Source organism: Ciconia boyciana, chromosome 5 (assembly GCF_034638445.1).
Source record: "Ciconia boyciana chromosome 5, ASM3463844v1, whole genome shotgun sequence".
NCBI classification, from domain to species: domain Eukaryota; kingdom Metazoa; phylum Chordata; class Aves; order Ciconiiformes; family Ciconiidae; genus Ciconia; species Ciconia boyciana.
Window position 1 is genome coordinate 17,215,136 of NC_132938.1, and position 20,916 is coordinate 17,236,051.

A 20,916-nucleotide genomic window follows, 5' to 3' on the forward strand; every position below is an offset into this window, starting at 1 on the left:
TTGGAGTTTCGCTTCTGTTTTCATTTGGCTTTAAAGTTTTGGCTTGTCAATAGGCAAGGCAGGTAAAAAGAGGTGTATATGGCAATCCAAACCTTACATCATTCATTTTAAAACCGTTTCACCACTGAACTTGGGGTCTGTGATCCCTCAGCCTGCTCCAGGGCAGCCTGCGCCGTGTGTCACTACAAGCTGCCGTCTACCCGGCCTGTGCCAAAGGCCATCCTTGACCATCACCGACAAAATAACTGTTTAAGTGTGACAGTGTCACACCTAACAGAGTAGAGGTGCTCACATCACCTTATTTGGAGCACAAAATCTGCTGTCCAGTGTAATCAATGACATTGGGCTTGCCTTTGTTTTTATAATGCTGACTGAGATAAATGAGTTGTTCTCCACCCCAGGAAACAACTGGGGTGGTTTGAATTCTGTATGTCTCCTGTGAGTAGAGTCATTGTACTGACAAGTGTTTTTAAGCAGCTTTCCATCCTGTTAAGCAAAGGTCCCCCACTGCTCCTTTAGGGTATTATAGTAATGTTCCTTACATAGTGCTGTTCATATTTGTCCATCATTTAAGCTGTTTGTACAACTGTTTCTGAGACTGGAATAAATTGTTGGGACACAGACTTATTAGCAAAACAAGATGTGAAACCTGAGCCCTTGCCAAAAATTTGGATGAAGGTTCACCCATTGGATCATTTCCACATTCCCACATACGGTGAGACTTACCAGATAACATAGATTGTGTGTTGTATGTGTTACCCTAAGAAACCTGTCTTCTGATTACATTTCTTTCCCATTCTCGAAAGCTGTTGTCATGTCAGGTGTCTTCTAGGTGTGATAGTTCCTGTTTTGGCAATTAAAAATGCATACTCCCAATCTTTTTATCTACTATAACTGTTTACTTCTTCCCATGATCTCCTTCTTACAACAATATTCAGAAGTGGGAAACAATTTAGTCATCTCTTTTCATGTGATTCCAGCTACTAAAACTTTGCAGTAACAGACCTTCAGATGTTATAAGGACTGTTTATATAAAGACAATTATAAATAGGTCTAATAACTCCATTTAGTATCACCAATATTGTTTATTCTGGTCATACTAACGATATTAATACACATGTTAACATAAGAAATTACTTTGTTAACAATTCAGTGCAGCAGAGAAGACCCCTGTCCAGAGTTGATAGGAAAACTATAAATTGCTTTGTACCTATAAAAATTAGGAATTGCATACAAGACAATCCACAATTCTAGAAACTATCTGATAGTGCTGACACTTCTGCCATTCCTAGTATCTACATAACCTGGTTGTGAGCATTTAACAAGCAGATAACCCATCCCTCCAGTGTTTCTCTAACTAGGGCTTAAGGATTGTGTTTCCCTTTAAGCAGTCTCTACATTAACCTTAATGAAGCCTTCATATCCTTCTTTTTTCTGCTGATTTGTGATTTGTCTTACTTCTTACCCGGTTTCACAACTCGCCTTCTCCCGACTAAGAACATTTACTGATACATTTTTTAATCCTGGTGTGGCAAAAAGCCTGTCTTTTCAAATTACAGCTGCTGAGAGATTATACTTTTTTTTACTCTGCTATGTTTCCCATTATTTTTCCACAAAATTACATGCTAAGAAGTTTGCTGAGCCTTATGCTGATTTGTAAAGGTCATCTGTAAAGAACAATGCATCGTTGTCCCCTTGATACACCTTCCGAGTACTTTAATGCATTGGAAAATAGAGACAGCACTTGGAAAACAACTGGCTACTAACTGTCCACTTTAACGATTTATCCCTACATGACTCATGTCAGGCATTTTTTTCAGAGTGAAATACATCTTAAAAAAAATTTTACTTGCTGGAATATTGGCATATAGTCTGAATTAGAGGTTTAACATCTCCCTTTAGTCAACAGAGTGAGACAGGCTCTTCCGCAAACAACTGATATTCAGAAATCACTGCTCTGAATCATACACATCCCAGGAAGAGTCTGTGCCTCTCCTCTAGTTACAGAGGAAGTACAGAGAAATTAAGTCAGATAATTTAGCAAAGTTAGGTACTTAAAGTTAGGAAGAGTGACTTTCTTTATTGTATTTCAGTCTGAAATAACCATTCTTGATCCTGCAAAAATATACAACTGATGCTCTTTTTCAAGTCATTGCAGTAACTGAAACACATTGCTGTCTGCAGGAGCTGCAATCACTCTGTCCTCCCCATACTTTATTCATTACTTTCCCTTTTACTGTAAAAGAAATTGTTTACATAAAAGAAGTCTTCCGGAACTGTTTTAGTGGCTTAAGGAGGAGAATCTGACTCACTCTCTTTAAAAAGCAAAGCTGAGGCTTTGTTGCTAAGGGGAGCGTTGTGCTTGGCTCTTGTCTACTCTGAAAGCTGCTGTATAAGAAAACCCAGGTAGGAAACAAACATTTTCCTTTAGATCTGTTTCAGTACCACTGCATTCTCAGTGTTTTCATGAGTGAGACAGATTTAAGAATCCCAAATCCTCAAAATTATTTTCTAGGTATTTTTGATGTAAGTATTTTTTTAAAGAGGAGCGAGAGAAACTTCACTGCGTTTCTGTTGTCAGTTTTAAGCACTTTAGAAACCGTCTCTGAGCTAATGGAGAGCTTTATAGTTCTGGCATCCAGTTGTTTATTACATTGTAAAGTGCCTGCTATAGTACTTAACTTCAAAAAATGCTAGAAAATTGTTAAAGAAAGCGACCATAAGGCCTGTCTGCTATGTTGCCAGCGTTCTCCATTTACATGTGCCTTTAGGAAAGACTGTTTAAATTTGATACACAAGGCTTGATATGAAAAAGAGGTTTATGTGCCAAGTAATAAAAATGCTGCTGCTTCTTGCAGTGCTATATTTTTTGTGTCATGAAGAGGGTATTTGATGAACCTTGCCTGCAGCAAGGAAACATTGCCATTTTTGGGTACATCACCGTTAGCCCTGGTGCAAGACATTTACTGAGGGAATTGGTGCTGAGGTGAATGCACAGGTGGTTTGGGAGACAGTCACATTTGTCTAAGAAAACCACTTGTTTAGGGCAAGTTCAGCTCCTTGTGCTAGTTGAGACTTACTTAGAAACCTGAAAATCCTTGGGGATAGTAGCTGGTAAGGGCTAAGCCTCGGGCAGGAGATAACCACGTTGCTCCTCCTCTGCTTCTTCTGCTTTTTTATTAGGCATCTCCTAAGAGATAAAGAGATCACTCTTCATATTCTAGTCTGGGCTGGAAGCACTTTTTGAGGCAAGTATGCACTAGCCTGTACATACCCAGTACAAAAAAGCAATGGGTAACCGAAGGATGACCAGTTAGCCCTCTTGCTAGAGGAGATTTAGCCAGGTACAGAAAAAGGCCCCATGTTTCACTCCCATGAGTTGTTTCATGGGGATTTTGAAACCCAGAATAAATTATGCTGTTGCAAGTGACTTCATCTGTTAGCTCTGTACATCGGCACTCGGGGTTTGCACTGGTGCAGCTACGTTGGCGCAAGCTTTGTGCCGGAAACAAGTACAGCTGAGGTCGCTTTCCTGTCGATTACAAGTAAAGCAGGACAGGAACCTGCAGTAATAGTAGCAATGAATTGAGTTGTACAGATATAAATTAAAAAATGTCCTAAATGCTTGTAATCAAATACAGCAACTTTCTAGTGTAACAAAACTGAAGTGATTTGGTGGGTTCCAGGTTTGGTAAAATTGAAACCCCAACCAAGCCCAATGCTGGCAGTGGAAGAAAAAAGGGATTGAACATGTCTCTGTGATCTGAATCTTGCAGCTGATTTTATGGACTGTAGGTGGGTTGTTTATCAAAAAAGAATGTAACAAGAGCATATACAGGCCCACATTATTCACTATCATATGGAGTTATTAAGTAAATGAAAACATATATTTTTGAATCATTCCATTCTGAAAAAAAGTAAGGGTTTTTTTAAGTACTAAAACTGTATGTTAAATGGTATGTCATTTGAGTGTTCAGGGTGCAAAGGTTACGTGGAATGTATCTCATGATCATTATGCACATACTAAAGCATGTCTCTCATGAGTAATTCCTGTGTTGGTTGTGACAGCCAGGTGTCAGCCACCGATCAGATGAACCGCAGTGAAGAATCCCAGATGATAATCATGGAGGTTAGTGTCCAGTTAGTTGAGACAAAAATGGCATATGATCATTTTTCACTGAGAATAATAGGAATCTTCTATATATGTAACTGAGAAAAGTGAACTAAGTAAGTCAAGAGTGTCTTGCAAGCTCTTGTTACCCTAGATCAGTCAGAACCATTCCAGTTAATGCAGGTTTGCGTAATAGTTCATTTCTGTGCAAATACATTGCAACCATAGATACGATATGCTGTGAAATAGGCACCTTTAATGTGTATTTTTTTATTCTATTTCATATTGATCCAACACTTACTTGATTATCTTTAGATTATTGGTTATTCAGTCTTGAGTAGGTTACAAAACCAGAAAGTTGTTTTCTCATCCATAGAAATGCTTTTGAAGTGATCATGTTTAAACTGTGTCTGGTGCTTTGTTAATAAAATGTCAGAAGGGAAAAAAAAAAAAAAAGACCAAAAAACCTCTTCGGAGATAAACTGTAACGATAAGGCAAGATGCTTTAGAGCTGTCAGTACGCTTTAGGCTTGCTAACAAATATCAGTGTGTGCTAACTTCAGCCAGCGTCGGGACTCTAGCCTGCCAATGGCATCAGTGGAACATATATAGCGAAAATTGCTTAAATCGGGTATTTTGATAGACCAGAGATTATTTCCGTGGGTCTGAGGACAAGGCCAGCCTCCACCCCACAGTGCAGCTCGCTCTCTCTGTCAAAGGAGTTCCTGGATGAGGACCCCGCGCAGGCGGAAAGGCTGAGGAGGCCCATGACAACTCGCAGGCACAGGAGAAAGAAAACGGTGAGCACCCTCAGCTCCGCGCCTCGTTTCCCACCCCACGCCCAGGCTCGGCGGCGGCCTCGGGCACCCCCCTCCGCGGGCTGCGGCAGGCCGCTGCGGCTGCCGCGCATGCGCACACGGCGCCGGGTTCGGCGGGGCGCATGCGCGCTCGCGCTCCCCCCGCTCAGGGTCGGGGCCCTAACGACAGCGGCTGCAGGCGCTGGACCCGCTTCTTGTCCTGTCTCGGCTCCCCTCACTCATGCGCCGTCCCTCTCCCTTTCTGCCCCGCTGCAGCTGCCGGAGGCTGTCTGTCCCCCCAGGCCGCGGGCGGAGGAAAGGAGCCGCACCAGTATGGCGGCAGCCCCGTCCGGCGCTGCCCCTCCAGCACTGCGCGGTGAGTGACTCTCCAACAGCCGCGGCGGGGCGGGGCCGGGGGCGGGGCCGCCGCGGGGCGCGCTTCCGCCATGTTCCACATGGCCCTGAGGCACCGGCGGGGTTTGCGGCAGCCCGTCGGCTGCCCGCGAGTGGCGGTGCCCCAGAGCCAAAGCGGCAGCGTTGCCCTGGCTGTAGTGGTGTTACTTGGGTTAAGTGTTTCCGCTTTGGGGTTGCCTTCAGCTCGTAGACAAATTGCTGCGGGATCCACGTGTGAGGGGAGGAGCGTGGTGCGCGCTGGTTACTCCTGTCCTTGAAGAGCTTCCTTAAGCTCTCTTTTCATTCGCAGTATTAGAGCAGGGATGGAGGGGTTTCTGTGTGTGTCTGTCATATGCCAAGTCGTCTCGGAGCATTATTTATGCAGTCAGAGCGCTGCACTCAAAAGACATGCTCCTATGGTATTTAAGCATGAGTAGATTATGAAATGTACTTGCACAAAATGCACAGCATTTTTCAAAAGTGTTAGTGTAGACATGCAGTATTTACATATTTGAACGTGAACCTCATATTTTGTGCTTGAAGTGTTATTCATGCTTATGATGGTGAATGGATTTATTGATGGGCTATTTTAACTCACATGTGAAATACTCTTATTTGCTTACAAAGTAGGAGAGTGGGAAGCTGTTAGAGGTGAATGTCTAATTGCAGGCTTGGAACGAATGGAAGTTGCTGGTACTTGAAAACTAATCTCCAATTTCTTTGGCAGAATTTCTGCAATATTCCTCTTAAGTACTTTGGACAACGTTAATGTTGTGAATCTTACTGCATGGTTTTATGGGCTTACCTAAATAGGATGCGTAAAAGAGCTAATTAAGAACAGAGTATTAAAAAGTCCATAAAACCAAAATCCAGTGAAGTATAAACATGCTTAGTTTTTCATCAATATCAAGGTTTATAAAAATAAAATGTATTTATGGTCCTTAAACTCATTTAAGCAAAATACGGTATTTGTTACAGACATCTACAATTTAGGGATGTTTCCAGCTCTTTCAAGGCCTGTGTACTTTTCTTTTGGATGTTTTTTGAGTCTCAGTGTGCCAACTTGTACTAGGAAGTGATACGCTGTTGACAGATGGAGTCCAAACAGTTTTCAGAGTTGATTGCATGGGGAAATCAAGAGACACCCTCTAGTGATGGTTGTTTTCTTTTACAGAAGCTCATTTTCCAAGAATAAACAGAACAGCACAGCAGTACTCTGAGAAGAAAACTAGCCATTAGTTCCCTTATGTGATAAATGTTTTGTTTTCTTAAGTATTTTGTCCTGTTACTTGTTCTTGTTGCTGCTTCTGAAATCCCTATTATTCTGGTAATTTTGTATGATTGCGTGAAAAGTACTGCATATGGTATTCTGAATAGACTGTATCAGTGGTTTACTTCATTGCAGTGTAATTTATCTATCTTGTTTATTTTTTTTAAATTACGTCTTACATTTTGAGAAAGACTTCACCTTAAGCTGAAGTCTTCATGCATCTATCCAAAACTTATTTAATTTTTTTTCCCCTGGAATTCAGTCTGACAGATTTAAAAATAATTTCAATTTTCATCTTCTATATATTAAGCTTTTGAATATGTTGACACTGACATTTGCTATTGTGTTGCCCAGTCATAACGTAAAAGTAGATTTCTTTTCAGTTCCTCGCTGGCTTTACTAGGCTGATGATCTGTGTATGAATTTCTGCTTATCATTGTCTTGCCAAGTGATAACTAACCATTTAAAAAAAATAATAAAATGTAACACCACCCCACCCCCTTTTTCCAGGTGCCATTGAAAAATTCTACATGGACTGTTTCCTCTACTACCTTGTTTTGGTTTTGCTTTAGTGCCTGTGATAACACATTCCCTCTATTACTAGGCTTTTTTAGTTTGTCATGGTTGGCACCATATTCATTGCTTATCTTAAATTTGTGGTGTTAAAAGTACACACGCACACACACACTTTTTCTGAAAAGGGAACTGTATTATAACAGAAGTGGGAAGTAGGTAATGTTTGTGGAATTATCAATTTGTGATGTCCCTCAAATACTTGGTTTATTTTATGCTAGCATGGTATGATCATTTTCTCATTCTGGTCCACCTAGGGCAAACTTATCTTGAAACATATCCATCAACTATTTCTTCACTTAATATTCATCATATTGTCTGGTTTGTCCCTAGTAGTCTTTCAAGCAGTCTCTTTCTCACTTTCAATCAGTCTCTACTATTTTTTAATGCAGTCCAATGGCAGAAATTTATTATTTTACTATAATCTAATTATGTGTGTGCCTAGATGCCTACATACCTTTCTTAAATGGAAAGACTTGGCTGTATGTCAGTCCACTAGTCAGACTAATAAATAAGAGTTACAAAAGAAGAATTGCTTTAAATAAAAAGCACATGTCTGATAGTTATTCTTTTGTGAAGCCAGGACAACTACAGTGTTACAAAATCTTTTTCTTCATTGTTGGGTTTTTTGAATTTGTTATTTGGTTGTAGTTTCTGGAGTGTCTTGCTATGCATTTATACAATGCTTGTATCCATGAAAAATACAAAAGCGTTTCTAGGACCTATGCTGGAAGTTACCATTCCCTATTTTCTTTCAGGTAACTCATGCTTGGTGACAGCATAAATGTCTGTCTGTCTGCTTTCCCTCATGCCTGGTTTCTGCATCCTGTTCAGATATGGGATTGGTGTCAAGATACTTGCAGCAGTTCTGGATCTGTGTCAGTGTAGAGAGCTTTGAAGTCACACAGAGACCTAGTGGGTTTGGGCTTCTCCGAGTGCAGGTGAAGTCAAGGGAGGAGAAACTTATTAGATTACATTTGCAGGTTCTCAGTTTGGCTTAATTTCAGTTTGACTATCCAGCAAGCTTATTAGATCTGGCCAAAGTAAAATATGGAGCCATTGTAGGATAATGACACTTCGAATGTAAAATGTGGTGTAAATTTATTTGATACAGGCCTGTGATGGTGATCCTGCGAAGTAATGCTCTCATGGATATCAGTCTTATTCTTTCACTTCAAAAATATATTTTGAAGTTAAGCACAAATTAGTTGGCTGTAGAGCCCATTCACATAAGCAGAAAAACATATGTACAGAGAAATAAAGTAACAATATGGTTTTTTGTGGTCCTTTTTTCAAGGGACCACAGAATCCCACAATAATTAATGCATTGAATTAATTTTACTGCGCCTTAAAATGTTTTTCATTATGTATAGAAAGGATAATTCCCCTGCTGTCACAAGGAACTGATTCATTTATAAAGAATTCTGCATACAGAACATCAGTTCTGATGCTTTAAGATGTGCTTAAAGTAGTGGCAGATTGTTTCTGAACTGATTTTGCGTGTTTACGCTGTTCGCTTTAACCTGGCTTGTCTGAAAATGTTACAAGCAATTGTCAAGTATTTCAGAAGATCAAAAGCAGGTTCTAATCTGTTGCTTTCTAGTTTTCATTTATCAGAATGGAATAGAAATTAAGTATTTGCTCCAATGAAATAGAATATGTTTTTACATACTAACTGAACCAGAATACAATGGTAGAAAAAAGTCACAGAAGGTAAATCAAAAGGTAACTTAGACCAACTTCTCCCCTTAAGTCATTTCAACTCTATTTAAGTCTTGATACCTGGTTTTGGTGGGGTTTTTTTGGTTGGTTGGGTTGTTTTGGGTTTTTTTGTTGGTTTTTTTTTTTTTGTTTTAACATAAAAGCTTGCACCAGTTAAGGTTCCATAACTGTTTAAGGGACTCAATTCCAATGCTAGAATACCCCAAAAGTTAAAAAGCTTTTACAGTGTATAGCTACCTTACTTACTGCAATTAGAGTCCATCATTTCCATCTCCAGCAGACACAGAGAGCCTTTCTGTGTGCAACAACCTTTTGTGGGCTTGAAGTTGTAAAAGATGTTGAAGTTTTTTCTCCATTCCAAAAACTCTTCGGAGTCAGTCTTTGAGCAAATGTTACTTCTGACAGTTCTTGCCTGCGTGTTTTATACACAGATAGACATTGTTCCATCATTCAAACCATTAATAAATGTTTTAAAGGCATTAGATTGAGGTAGACCCTGAAAACACCTACTCAGTACGGGGTCTGAATTTATTAACTGTTACTCGGTTGTCTTTTTAAATGTAGTTTTCCAGTGACTTGCATGTGCCCCCCACCCCTCCTGTCATTTAATCAAGATATTTCCTACTGAGAGATGCTTTCTATAAGGCAGGCTCAAAAGTTGAGATGTATGCTTTTTCCATTATTCACAAGAATGGGTAGAATATATGGTAAAGAACATTAAATGGGCTTGATAGGTCTTGATCTTGGCTAATCTAGGCCTTCTGTTGCTTATTATTTTACTCTCTTTTAAATATTTACAAATAGGCTGAGTCCTTTTTGTAGAGTTGAAGTTAGACTGACTTGTGTATGCTTCTGCAGCTTGTTCTTTCCCATTTCTTAGAAAAGGCACTTGCCTGGGATTTTGGAACTTGCCTGGGATTTTGGAACTTGCCTGTTCTCCATCACTTCTCAGAATCACTGACAGTTCTTATTTTGCTGCAGCCAGTTCGTTATTGGATACCCTGCAATGATGGTTTTTAATTAGCTCAGTCTGATGAGTATTTATCTAGATCTTGTTCTCTGTGTTGTCATTAATTCTTACCCTGTTCTTACTCATACTGTGTTCCTTGTTAGAAAAGACAAGATGCAAATAGGCTTTTCTGTGTGTCATCTCAGTGTCTCTGCTGAGGACTTGCTTACTTCTGTCTCTAGTATTCCTCTTGTTAAGGAAGTGTTATGGGACGCTTGCTTTTCTCTTATGTGTCTCATACTAGTGATATTCATTTTGTGCCTTGTTCTTTCTTTTGAAAGTTTCCAAATACAGTGAATGCTTCTTTTTACAAATACAGGCAGTAAATTGTGTAATTTGAAAAGATTAGGATTCTCCCAAATCTTTTGATGTTTCTGAGTAGAATCAGTATTAGTGGGGTTTATCTTAATGTATTTTTCTTTTCTAAATGACAGTGGACTAAGGTCATCCTAGAAATTAGATTGCACTTTGACTTTGGTATAATAGGTAGCCTTTAAATGTTTAAGTTGTGTATTCAACATACAGTATTTTCTGCTGCCAGTAAATCTCTTGGAATAATATTGAATCAGCCATAAGGTGATATATGTTGTGTGACATTACCACTGCTAAGCCCTTACCCTTTGCTGTTTTATCTCCTTTTCATGAATTTAATGCCTTATATAAACCTCAAATCACCCTTTACTTAGACCTTGGCAAACAATGTTCTTTTGTAAGGGCAAAGAACAAATCAGTGTTTGGCTCAAAGAACTGACAAGTAATATAATTCTATAAGTGGAGATAACTAGAAAAACTATTTACCTAGAATGTTGTGTGTTCACAGATTAAAAATTAAAGAAAAAAAAAAGCTATGCACCACAAAGCACATGTGTGAAAAGAGCTACAGTTTTCTCCTGCTAATCATCTTACAGTTGTTCCAGTAAAAGGGCCAGTGTGTTCTGTGTGGAATGATGGAGTTCCTTCTGGAAATACAAGCTAGTTACAAAAGTTCAGGAGAAAAAAGTAAGATCTGAGGATTCTACATATAAGAAGGGATGTAAATCATTTATCTTTAAAAAGTTAATATTGCATATATCAGTCAAAGTTAAACTTTCAGTAAGCTCCTGAGAATTTCCAGGTGAACTCCAGGGCTCCAGTGAGACTCAAGAGATCTGTGCAGATGGGGAGACAATTATTTAGCTAGAATCAGTTTTGTTAATGAAGAAATTAATTAGGTCTTTCAAAAAGAAAAATACTTAAGTGATATCTTTCTAAGCTATTAGATGTATAAAACTATGTTTTCAGCTAAAAATACTTTGGAGACTTTTACAAAGAGGATAACCTTGACTCTTTTACAGTGGTAGTGCGATCCATGAGAGAGAGATGGGTACCTTCTCAAAATACCATGCAGAAGGCCACCGTAATTGTGTTTAACACATAAAGCTGCTGGAAGCATTGCCATTTGCTTACACATACAATCTCTTTTATATTGTATGTTTAAAATGTTTTTCATTTGTGTTTATATGAGAGGATGGGTTGTAGGTATGCACTACTTTGTATTTCTGACCCCAAGAGCATAGCTTCTCTGTAAGCAACTGGATAATTATTCATTCTTTTTATTTAGGTATCAGGGAATGCAGTAGGGTACAGGGTCACCCTACTAATATTTACTGAATCTACCTGAAGAAATCATAATCTAAGAGGATAGGATATGTGGAAGATAAGGGGGAGGAATGCCATCAGCCCTTCAAAGGAAAAGGAGGCCCTGATAAGTTTGGGTATCAAAGACACGCTCTCATTCAATTTTAATTATGGAAGAAAAGCCTGGGCTTTTTGGGAGCTGCAATTCAAAGGCTGCAACAAACAGTAATTCTCCTTTTCCGTAATCACATGATTACCCAAGTCAGTGTCCAAACCTGGTATTTACTACCTATCAAAAAATCTAAATATATGCCACTGATTTAAAACTCAGATTTGTATGTTTCACAAGATCAGCAGAGAATACTTGATCCTAAAGGATGTACAGTTTTGATGAGTTCTTGGAGTTGGAGGTTTGGGCTGTGGGAATTGTTTGTTTGTTTGTTTGAAATCAACCCCAGGGGTACAGCGGTAGTAATGGCCTCCAGCTGGACTTAGCAGTACTGATCACAACCCTTTGAGCCCAACAGTTCAGCCAATTTTCAATCTACTTAGTTATGTAGTCCATATTTCATCAGTTCCTCTATAAGAGTGTTACAGGAAACAGTGATAAACAACATCCGCTGCTTTCCCTTCATTCACTCACCCAATTATCTCATCATAGAAAGTTGTCTTACTGGTCAGGTAGAAGTTTTTCCCCTTCATAAATCCATGCTGATGACTCCCAGTTTTCATCTTGTACTTAACACGTTTGGCAGTGGTTTCCAGGAGTATTTGCTCCATCACCTTCTTGGGCAGCAAGATGAGGCTGGCCAGCCTGTAGTTCCCCAGATTCTCCTCCTTGAAGACAGGAGTGTTGTTTGCTCACTTCCAGGCCTCAGGAACCTCCCTTGATCATCACCACAGTCTTTTAAAGATAATTGAGAGTGGCCTTGAGGTGATGTTGACCAGCTCCTTCAGCACTCATAAGAGCATCCCATTAGGGCCCATGGATTTGCATATGCCCAGTTTGTTTAAATGCGGCCTTACTTGTTGTTCTTCTACTAAGGGTAAGTTTTTGCTGCCCCAGGCTTTTCCACTGGTCTCTGGGGCCTGGTGTTCCTGATGGCAGTAGGAGCTGGGATGAAGAAAGCACTGATTACTTGGGTCTTTTTGGTGTTCCCTCTCACCAGGTCCCCTGCCCCATTCAGCAGCAAGTAACCGTTTGCCCTGGTCTTCCTTTTGCTGCTAATGCACCTGTAATATTCCATCTTGTTGGCCATCACATCCGTTGCCAGATTCAAGTCCAGGTGGACTCTGGCTTTCCTAAGCCCATCCCTGCATGGTCGGACAGTGTCGTAGTATTCCTCCCAGGTCACCTGTCCCTGTTTACATACCTTGTAAGTTTTCTTCTTATGTGTGAGTTAATTGATCCATGTAGCCTCCTGCAGGTCTTGCTTGACTTCCTGAGTATGGGGACAGACTGCTCTTGAGCTTGGAGGAGGTGATCTGCCGATTCCAGAGGGGTGGCGCAAGTAAAGCTCAGAGTAGCTTGTGCGTGAAATGGGAAGTTACTTGATGATGCTGTCAGTCATACGTGGGACAGGATAAAATGCATCTTACTCTCTTAGATTGTACTAGGGCTACAGCACAAAAACACTGCTGGAGAAATTAATATTTTCTCACTACAAAAAGCAGGTAGCTCTAAGCTGAAAAAGGAAGCAAGTCTAAATTCTTTACTGTTCTGATCGCACCTGTATCAGGATTTAGAGTACATCACCATTCAAAACTAGATCTAGACAGCTCTGGCTAACAGCTTATAAAATGCCAGGTAATTCTTTATCTATCTTTAATAGAAAAAATGTGTGTATATGCTTTACTTGAGGTGGTTCATAGTATATAATGAAAGGTAGATCCCTTGCAGCTAAAGGCATTTAAGTGATAGTCTGTAAGGTCTGAATTCCAAAAAATGTTTCATTCCGTCACATTTTCGCATGCAAGTTCTTTCTGTTGGAACATGGGACTCTGTATGGTATATATGGTTTTACTTTACATAATTTTAAGTTTCTTTCAGAAAATACTTAATTTAAACCTGTTACTGTGTTTTCTCTGTTTCAGACTTGCCACCTGTTCCTTCTACATCGAGGACAGGGTTTGCAGAATTTTCTGTTAGGGAGCGAATGAGAGAGAAACTAAAAGCAGCAAGGGTGAGAATCCTTCAGAAGTCCTGTTTGGTTGACTTTAGTCTTATAAGTACCACCCACTTAATTTTGCTTGCTTAGTGCTATGTGAATCTGAATTGGGATATCTGCTTTTTTTATTTCTAATGCCAAAATAATACTCAGATCATCAGTACAGTTATTTTCCGGTGTATTTCTATTGCTGTATTTTTTCTAAAGTTTATGTTTAATTTGTTTGTAATAATATAAAAGTTATCATTGTTTTATAATTCAAATTATACAATCATTACAAGATCCTTCTGTGTTTTTGTCAAAAAATTTCCTACAAGGAAATGCATTGATTTCAAAATAGTGTTAAGTTTACTGTGCGGTTTAATAAGGGGTATTAACATCTAGGTCTGTAAAATCACTTAAGCTGATTATATAGTTAAAAGATTCTGTCCCTAACACAAATGTGCATAAGTTGTTGAGTTCCTGGGAATTATTGTAGCTTTGGTCTTACTATATTTCTATTATAGCTAAGCATTTTTTGTGTTTGCTTAGTCAAAAGCAGAAATTACTTTATTGCAAGAAGACCCCAGTCCAAGACCAAGGCGTTTAAAAAGCATTAGAGAAAGGAAAACAGAAGTCAGACTGGATAAAGCGGTAAGAACATGCATTGGGTCTTGCTATTCTGATAATGAGAAAGTGAATGTGAAACATGAAATAAATCAGAGACTACACATAGTCTTGAAGATCAATTTCATTTCTTTTAATGGGATCAAAATTATACTGTTGTTTGAATTAGTAGGAACCTTTCTGATTATTGCTTTTAATGTACATATTTAACAATAATAATTTGCTTTCATTATAGTATAGACATCACGTGAACCTTCTGTCATTTACAGGTTCATGACTTCTGTCAGTTAAGATGCCTTGAAGTATTTAAAAGTTACTGTAACAGAAAGGACCACTGTATTATAGCTTTATATAAATTTGCACAGTGTAATTGCTAAAGGCTGGATATTAACTTTATGTCATTGTACTGTATTGTATTTCCTTGTTACTATTTTATATTCAGGGTTTTTTTAGTATAAGTATGTTGTTTGTTAGAAAATGAATTTTGTATTAAAAAAAATAAATAACAAAGGCTATGCCTGTGCAGAACTTGTACCCAGATATTCTTAAGAATTCACAAAGAAATTGCTTGCCTGTAGCAAATGTGTTCCAAAGAATGTATATGTCCAGGAAATAACAGCATGTAGCAGTAACATTCTTATCTGGAATTCCAAACAATATGAATTAGCCTGGCTAAATCGCTTGTCTAGGGGAGAATTACTTGTTCATGTAGGTTATGTAGGGAGGTTTTTGACAGTGTTTTCTTATAAAAAGTAATTGTCACAGCTTTTGGTTAAGTAGTATTGTTTTAATATGTTTGTTTTAGGAAAATATGGAAGTGATATCCTTATTAAAGTTGGTTACTGATTTTATATAAAGTATATCTAAAACTTTCCACGTGTTGGTTTTGTTCCCTGTACTTATTTACAGATATATGAAGTATTGTTTTGTTGTTAAACAACCGGCCATCAGATTGCTAGGGTTTGAGATTTTTTTTTTCGCTATTATTTTCAAGTTTAGGTTGAATAGATGTAAACTTGAGAAATGTCTTCCTTTAATCTAAGAATTCAGGCCACAAGGTGGAAGAACAGAATGTTAGATGTGTTTATGTTGGCTGGGCTTGATGAAAATCACTCTGAAGCACTTAAGAGAACTTGCTGAAGCAACCTCAAAGGAGCGATGTTTACAGTGATCTGTGTGTAGGGACACATAAGGCTTCAGAAAACTGGAAATCGTTAACCTCCTTTCTTGAAGAGGTAGAGGAGTATCATCCATGGAGTTTTAGAGTAGCCTAGCAGTAATTGAGAGAGAACACAATAAATAATCAAGTCTGTAATTAAGCACCCAAGCAATGGACACCACCTTTTTTGAATAATACCAAATAGGCTTTTCCTGATTGTGGCAGGGGCTATATGAGAAGCCGGCCTTAGCCCCTTGATTCCTTTCCCTGGTCAGCAGTGTCTGTCAGCAGCACCCTTGCCACTGCTGCCCAGCTTGTGGCGTCTGTCAGCCTGTCATTTGTAGACAGGAAGATTTTGCATTGCTACCCCATTTCTCCCCCTTGGGGAGATGAGCATGTGATTGCTTGTGTTCAGGAGTGCAGAAACAATGATCTCATCATCAGTGAAGAAAGTAAGCTAACATTTATGCAATGAACCATTTCTTGATACTCTGCAGTCTATTTATTGACCCAAAGGAGAAAGGAGTTAAGTAATAATTACATATACCCTTTTAAAATAAATACAAAATCAGTATAATTGTTACCACAGTGACTGTGTTTCTTTTTTGTTTTTTTTTTCTGTGAAAATGCAATATATAATGTGTGTATTCAGCTATTTGTCTTTCTTTTTTTTAATGAATCAGTAAATGTATGCCATAACTTATGTATATATTTTTATGCAGTCTGATAATGATAAATTTAGCCAGATGCAAGAGGATGAATCCCACTTACCATCAAAAATGAAGTTTTGTGGTTCTGTAAAAAAGGTTAAGCAAAAGTCAACAGTAAGTAGCAGTTCCTTCGTTTCAATAACAGATACTAATTTCATTTAAACTTTATATGGCTTCATGTTTCTGTTTGAAGAAGCAGACAGAATTCAGTCTTAAGCAGTGCAGACGGTTTTATTTAATTTAAAAATTCACAAACAGTGTATGGCAACAATTGAAGTATAAAAAGAGAACCTTCATCATATATAAGAATGGCTTTGGGTCATTTGATTAAAAAAAAAAAAATCAAGTAAATCCATCTGGACACAATTACTGGAGCTTGGTGGAAAAATGTTTCTTCTGTTTAAATCCTTTTTATTGAATGCCACCAACTGGCAGTTAAAGCAATTTACAGATTAGTATATTGATATTTATTAGCCACAAAATATTACTGTTTATTCTTTTATTAGAGGATTCATCCCTACACTAAAGGGGCCTGGGTCCTTCAGAGGCAAAATGCTGTTAGAAATTTCCCTTCATATCCTTCACCAGGATATCTGCGTTATGGCCAGAATTTAAACTTTGGCATTTCTCATTCACAAATTGTTTATATTTAAAGCAATAAGCTGGTTAAAATTAAACCTGGTAACTTTTTGAAAAAAAAAACATTGCAAGAAATATTTAATGAAATAATAGTATAGCAATAGAGAAAGTTTCATGTATCACTTAAAAATTTCAGTCAGCTTCAGCATTTGGGTGAGTTCTCTTTGAGATAAAATAATTATTATCCTGTGACAAGTGTTTATATGTGCTGTTATTGCTGCTATTAATAGAAAGGTATCTTCACTTGCCCTACATTTCTTATAAATGTCATATTAAAGTATCTGTCTTCTTTTCTTAGTTCCAGAATGATTTTCCTTCCGCTGAAGAAGCGTATAATTTCTTTACCTTCAATTTTGATCCTGAACCAGAGAGTATAAAGGCTGGAGCCAGGAAGAGGAATGAATTAAATGAAGAAGAGGAGGCAGAAGAAGAATGTGTAGAAACCCATGAGGGTGAACAAGAGGAGGATGAAATGGTGTGAGCTAGAGAATAAATGTTCATATTTTTATTCAGACTTCTTGAATTAATTTTAATCATCTAATACAAAATGGCAACTTTTGTTTCCTTAAAAATTCTGAAAGTATGCTTTCTAAAGATCTCCATTTTAAGAAATAGAGGAACTAACAGAGACGTTTGCACTTAAACTGTAGGATGAAGACGTACGCCTAGTTAAAGATGATGATCTATTCATTATAGGGCAGACAGCCGAAGATTTTCTAGTAATGAAACCTGCTGATTGTGAAAGCTACTCTCAGCAACTGAAAAAGGAAAAAGAATTTCTCTTCACTCCCAGCATGCTAGCAGGTATGAAGATTGTGCTTATCCATTTTGTTCCTGGATTTTGTGTAGCATGGCACCCTTTGATCTGCTGAAAAAACTTGTATCAGACTGTTTGTGGCAGTAGAGAGATATTTAGTTGCAGTTCTCTGATGCTGATCATCCAGTCAAGTCTGAAAAGGTCTGACAAAATGGATTAACTAGGAACATACACATCTCAGCAGGTCACCAGCTGGTACACTAGCAAGTGAACTCAGGGTACATCAGTTGCTCTGGTGTAATTACCTTAGCACTGTCTATAGTAAACGCAAGATGGCTGGCCTCTCTTTCACTGGGTTTTAGCTATTACATTATTTAACATGTGCAACAGGTTACTGGGAACACACATTTAGGTACTAAGAGTGGCTCGTGCACTGTACGTTATAGTATTTCTTCACTTGGCCACATCTGCAATTTTTTCCATGTGGCAAGTTTGTCATGAGTCATGTAAGTAACATAAGGATTTTTGTAATTCAAGGAGCCCTTTTCCCAAAATCTGATTTTGTGAATTGGAAATGGTTAGTCAACATTGATCATGTCTGTGACCTTTTTGCCTTATTCCCATAGAACTGCAAAGTCCGAAAAAATTGCTTTATAATATCACTTGCTATTTAATATTTGAAGTGGAAGAAACAGAATCTGTCTCTCAGTGGTCTGTACCAGAATGGTATCAGCACAGCTTGCAATGCGATGTCAAAATATTTGACGTTGGATGCCTCTGTTTTTTTGTGTATTGTTACTTAGTTCTGACTGCTTCCAGCGTGGTCCACTGTATTCCAATTTAGGGGATAACTTTTATTGAAACCCTCAGTATAATCTCTCCCTGTTTTGAGATTGCTCCTTGAAAAATACTGAGCCCGTACGCACCAGTGAAATAATCCTGCAGGCAGGCTTTAAAGAATTCTGCCTGCTTTTATTGGGCTAACATGACTTTTTATGCATATTCAGTATTTTGTACAAGAGTAGCTTAAGCAACCTAGTAATAGTAGTTCAGATTAGTTAAAGTTTCACTTTATATGGGAAAGGCTTAGAAATGTTTGTCTAGTCAGTTGTTGCTGCTAAAGGGTTTTTACACTGTTATGCAAGCAACCATTAAAACTAAACTCCATTAAGTTATTTGAAGTATTTTTTGGTGAGGAAATGTTTAATTATATGTTTAGAAGACTTGTGACACTTTTATGATAGATTCAAACTGTGGATCTATTCTGATTAAGAATAGGACCTGTTTTGGTTATGTATTTATTTCTTTTTTCCTAGTTAGGAATATATTTCTGACACCATTCTTAATATGCAGTGCCATTCGTTTTATGAATGGCATAGGCTCTTAGGGAATTAATAAACTAGAACTACAGTTATAAGATATTTTACATGCTTTTCTATTTAATTTCTCATTAGTGCCCACTTCTGAGAAGATGCATGGAAACATGCAGCCTAGGTACCTTGAGGATGAGGGTCTTTACACAGGAGAAAGGCCCTTTGTATCACAGTCTAATCAAAATATTTTGGAAAACAGAATACTCAGACAGGAGCAAGTAAGTCACCACTACCTTCTTAGTTGTCTTTTTAAAATCCTTTATTTATCAGTATTTTATTATGTTATAGTTATGTTAGAACAGTTATGCTCTGTCTATCCCAGCCGAAGCCAGGACAAGTAGGTAGATGGTCATGGTAATATGGGGCTTTCATCTTTAAAATGTTTAGCAGTATCAGATGTCAGGAAACATGGATTTTTGTAGGAGTGTGTTTTAGTGTATCCCAATAGTCAGAGGACCAGACTGAGCCTTAGAAAACTGGTGTCTTTTCCTGGCTCTGCTCGTAGCCTGCTGAGGAACAAATCACTTCACTTGTCTGTGCCAGAGTTTAGTGGCCATTACAACAGGGGTAATTATAATTTACTTTTTTTATAAAATGCTGTGAAAGCTAGTGGTATGTATAAAGACTTATGCAAGAGCTGGGCACTGCTGTTGTTATTTATTAGAAGATCATAACAAAAGGAAGCAATATGGAATGGCTGTTTTCTGTGTCCACTGAATATAATATGAAGTAACAGACTTGTAGAAATGTACTGATCAGACTGTAAGGGTAATTAGATATTGGTATAGATTATCTGGAGAGGTTTTAGAATCCTTTTAGATTTTTAAGAATGGCTTATGGAAACACCCGTGAAGGTGGCTTGGATATATTTTATCCTGCTGTATTATCCTCCTATACACAGTAAGGTGTGTATAGTTTAGTATAGATTTAAGCTACTATACAGCAGTTGCCCTTTATATTTTATTATGATTCTATGAATTCTTTGTGGGCTAGCAGAGGTACTTTTGTGAATCAGATTGGGAATATTTGGATCTAAAATCTTTAACTGGCCAGCGTCAACCCAATTAGCTTTCTGGTTTGCTTCACCATGTTACCACATCAATGTTTGGTTCTAGGGTCAGCTTAAACCAGGTGTAGGAATAAGAGGGCAGGCCAGCATTTTTTAGCAGCTGCATTGGTTTAAGCTATTCTTGAATCCAGGTCATGAGAGCAGACGGATGAATTAGGACAATGTTTAACATGTGAAGCCATGGATAGCAATTGGTGTGTAAGATACTTACCTCATCTGTTTTCATAGATGCTGTTTAATTAGTTCAGATTGTGGACTAGAAGAGTTGAGAGATGCTTTGATAAATGATCTCTCTGAGCTGCCATTTAGCTCTTTAATTCTTTGCTTTATGATTTTTATAATCCAATTTCAAGATGTGGGTGGCAGTCTTGTGTAAAACATTATAATTCTTTCAATTTTAGTGATTTAAGAAAACATAACATTTAAATGTTAAGTGATGTAAGTGTTGATTTTTTTATTTTTTTCTTTCAAATCTGTAACACTGAACGTTGAAGGAAAAAAATCAGTATATTTGAAGTTTGAGCAAACTCTTGGTCTTTTGATTTCAAAACTTCTCTGTAGTATATTTGAAGATTTCATTTTGGTGTCTTAGAAAAGTTTTGGTTAATTTAGTCACAAACGATTCATAGTCACCTTTTCTTCCATAATTGCATTTCATAAGAATTACAATTTTGCAAGTTATTTCTATATCAAGTAAGAAACAATATAAAAATATGTTTTTATTTGTAGGGGAAAGAGTGGTTTGGTGATGATGGCAAAATCTTAGCATTGCCTAATCCAATTAAACAGTCTTCTACTAGGCCTCCAATATTCTCATTGGAAGAAGGCATAGCACCAGAACTTGAAACAGTGTATAGAAAGGTAGGCATATTTCATATATGTGGTTTCTGAGACCCAATATCCCAGTTCTTCTGTACCAGAAACCCTGGTGAGCTGAAGGGTT

General features: G+C 37.9%; 1 protein-coding gene across 5 annotated transcripts in view; it reads left to right on the forward strand.

The window, feature by feature from the left end:
* The first annotated feature begins 2,330 nt into the window (after positions 1–2,330).
* The window catches only part of CC2D2A (coiled-coil and C2 domain containing 2A), a 66,464-nt gene continuing 47,878 nt past the window's right edge, over positions 2,331–20,916 (forward strand). For 3 of the 5 annotated variants that reach the window (XM_072862087.1, XM_072862091.1, XM_072862088.1), the window contains exons 1-11: positions 2,331–2,406; positions 4,069–4,129; positions 4,831–4,911; positions 5,185–5,284; positions 13,587–13,675; positions 14,192–14,293; positions 16,148–16,249; positions 17,073–17,249; positions 17,425–17,578; positions 18,986–19,122; positions 20,703–20,834. In XM_072862087.1, the coding sequence (XP_072718188.1) occupies positions 4,091–4,129; positions 4,831–4,911; positions 5,185–5,284; positions 13,587–13,675; positions 14,192–14,293; positions 16,148–16,249; positions 17,073–17,249; positions 17,425–17,578; positions 18,986–19,122; positions 20,703–20,834 (1,113 nt within the window). In that variant the 5' untranslated portion in view covers positions 2,331–2,406; positions 4,069–4,090. Of the gene's footprint in view, positions 2,407–4,068; positions 4,130–4,754; positions 4,912–5,184; positions 5,285–13,586; positions 13,676–14,191; positions 14,294–16,147; positions 16,250–17,072; positions 17,250–17,424; positions 17,579–18,985; positions 19,123–20,702; positions 20,835–20,916 lie in introns of all 5 variants that reach the window. The other 2 variants (XM_072862090.1, XM_072862089.1) reach the window with 2 other exon arrangements.